Below are 2,384 nucleotides of genomic sequence, written 5' to 3' on the forward strand. Positions count from 1 at the left end.
AGTAATGGCATTATTAGTTTGAGTGTTTGTAGGTCTTGGGTTTTCTGATGAATTCGCTATTACTTGAGATGACAAAATGGCAATAATAGTACTAGTGGTACTAGTAATGGCATTATTAGTTTGAGTGTTTGTAGGTGTTAGGTTTTCTGATGAATTCACTATTACTTGAGATGACAAAATGGCAACATGTCTCGTTGATCGAGAGACTTGTAAGTAGAAAGATGTCGAATGAAAGGATTCAGTAGAAGGTGGAGAACTCATAATACTTGGAAACTGAAAGTAAATAAAGACTGTGAAGAAAATAGCTAACTCATAACTTACTGAAGTAATAGAAATTACTGGACTATTCTCCACAGATGAGGTAGCATCAGGGACAGACTCAGTGCTAACACCTTATAATACAAATAATTTTAAATAAAAATTTTAAAGGCTTACTTATCTTCACAGTGACTAATGGAAAGTCATTGTTGGCTACTGCAAGTGATTGAGATATTGTTGATGGAGGAGAGTTTTGACCAGGATCAACTCGAAGATTAGTTGGTCCATTGAATCTCTGTTCATATAGAACTAATCTCTCTCCATCAGTTCTATCACTATAAACACCAAATATGTCTCCTTCCTGGAACTGCAGTGGAGTCTGAGGAATAAACTCATAGAGATTAGTACCAATCATTGTATTAGCATTAACTAAACTAGATCCTGTTTTATTGTAATTATTGGGACTCAGTTGACGCCATATTTGGAGCTCAGATTGAATAGCAGTGCTTCCATTATTGTTAGCCCCAAAAATCCATTTAGTAACTGATCCATTACATGAGAATACAATCCATGGATAAATGAACTGGTGTTGGCCAAAGAAAACTTGTGATCTAAGTACTTCAAGTGCTTTCTGTTTAATAACTGAAGGAGTGATTGAATTGGCACTATTAACACAGTATCCATCTAATGATAGTAAAATAATTCAATGATACAGTGAGTGTGTCTTACCTGTTACTGGATATACTAATATCAACTGATTTGTGATTGGATTTGTAGTTAAGTCAACATTTGTATCGTCATAGTTAAACTCTTGACTATTTGCTGTTATACCACTGATATAGTAGACTCTAACAACACTGTTTCCTCGAAGCGGTTGTGATACAGCTAACAGGTCTCCACTCATTATTGGTATAGGAGGATTGAGTGGATATTCAAACACTCCACTAGTACTGACATTAGAGGTAGAATAATAAATAGTTCTCTCACTACCAGTCACTAGACTACCATTAGGTCTAAAGACCTGGACACTGGGATAGAGATTACGACTGCCAGTAGCTTCCCTTATATTAATACCCAATATAAGACTGGTTATATTAGTAAATGAACAATTGAACTGATACTCTTGAAGGACTCTAAGTCTATTGTTACCCACAAAGGTTTGAGATGGGCTTGTTCCTATTCTCTGTGCTCTGTATGTCAGTAGTGGTAGCTCCATAAACCTTTCTGTACATTGCTCAGCGCCTAGCCAGAAGCACCAAACATTGACTAGAAAACTAAATCTATCTAATACCTTTTGACAGAGAGAGAAGAAACAGCAATATCAACCCACATAGCATCTTTACACTGCCCTGGCTTCTTCCTTATTGGTCAACTATTATAAGCACGTAGTAGTAGTAATACAATATAACAGTTTAGACAAGATTCTGTTTACATAATAAACTATGTAGAATCACACAGCCATCATCAACTTTAATAAATTGAATAATAGATCTACTATCTATTTTTATAGCAAATTTCATAATATAAAAATCTACATTAAAAATTAAAATGAAATGGGCATTAAAGCAAAGCCACAAAAAGCATATACACATAAAAATACAACAATCATCAGATTATACATTATTGGTATGAGAAAGAGTGAATAATGACAGAGATGGGAAAGAGACAAGAAGATTGGTAGCTTTTTATATTTTCATTTTAGATTTAACAAATATTTGTTGAAGTTCAGGATACAAGTCTTGACCTGCCTCTAAATCTGATCCAAGGACAGAGGAAGACTCATGAACTGCTTTATTCTCATCACTCCAATGAAGGAGACCCTCTGGGTCCTCTGCCAATGTATCAAGAATATCCTTAAATGTTGGCCTGTGATTACTGTCAGGGTTCCTGAAAATAAAAAAAGAAAAACAAAGAGTGTAAAAGCAAAAAAGATACAAAATAAAATAAATCACATTAAATCCTTCAATATTCTTATTTTCTACTTACACACACACATAACAAATTAACACACACCCACTCACACATACCAGCAGTGTATCATCAATTGATATATTCCTCTGGGGCAACCAGGAGGAGGAGGCAGACGATACCCAGTCTGTATCATCTCCATATACTACACAAAAACA

General features: G+C 34.9%; 2 protein-coding genes across 2 annotated transcripts; both read right to left on the reverse strand.

Annotated features, from left to right (window-relative positions):
- Positions 1-9: 9 nt before the first annotated feature.
- On the reverse strand, positions 10-1,695 carry LOC109591447 (uncharacterized; the record flags this gene model as incomplete). The annotated part of the gene is made up of 5 exons (XM_020007179.1): positions 1,550-1,695; positions 988-1,500; positions 436-942; positions 322-392; positions 10-273 (listed from the first exon to the last, which is right to left on the reverse strand). Coding segments are annotated over exons 1-5 (1,401 nt in total), but the record flags the coding sequence as incomplete, so codon positions are not given.
- Positions 1,696-1,757: 62 nt separating this feature from the next.
- On the reverse strand, positions 1,758-2,370 carry LOC109591448 (ephrin type-A receptor 6-like). Its single transcript, XM_020007180.1, has 2 exons — positions 2,286-2,370; positions 1,758-2,145 (listed from the first exon to the last, which is right to left on the reverse strand). Exons 1-2 carry the CDS (start codon positions 2,366-2,368, stop codon positions 1,944-1,946), a joined length of 285 nt encoding a protein of 94 aa, XP_019862739.1. The 5' UTR covers positions 2,369-2,370; the 3' UTR covers positions 1,758-1,943.
- Between the last annotated feature and the right edge of the window lie 14 nt (positions 2,371-2,384).

Source organism: Amphimedon queenslandica, unplaced genomic scaffold, assembly GCF_000090795.2.
Source record: "Amphimedon queenslandica unplaced genomic scaffold, v1.1 AMPQUscaffold_8155_Cont19898, whole genome shotgun sequence".
Classification (NCBI taxonomy): domain Eukaryota; kingdom Metazoa; phylum Porifera; class Demospongiae; order Haplosclerida; family Niphatidae; genus Amphimedon; species Amphimedon queenslandica.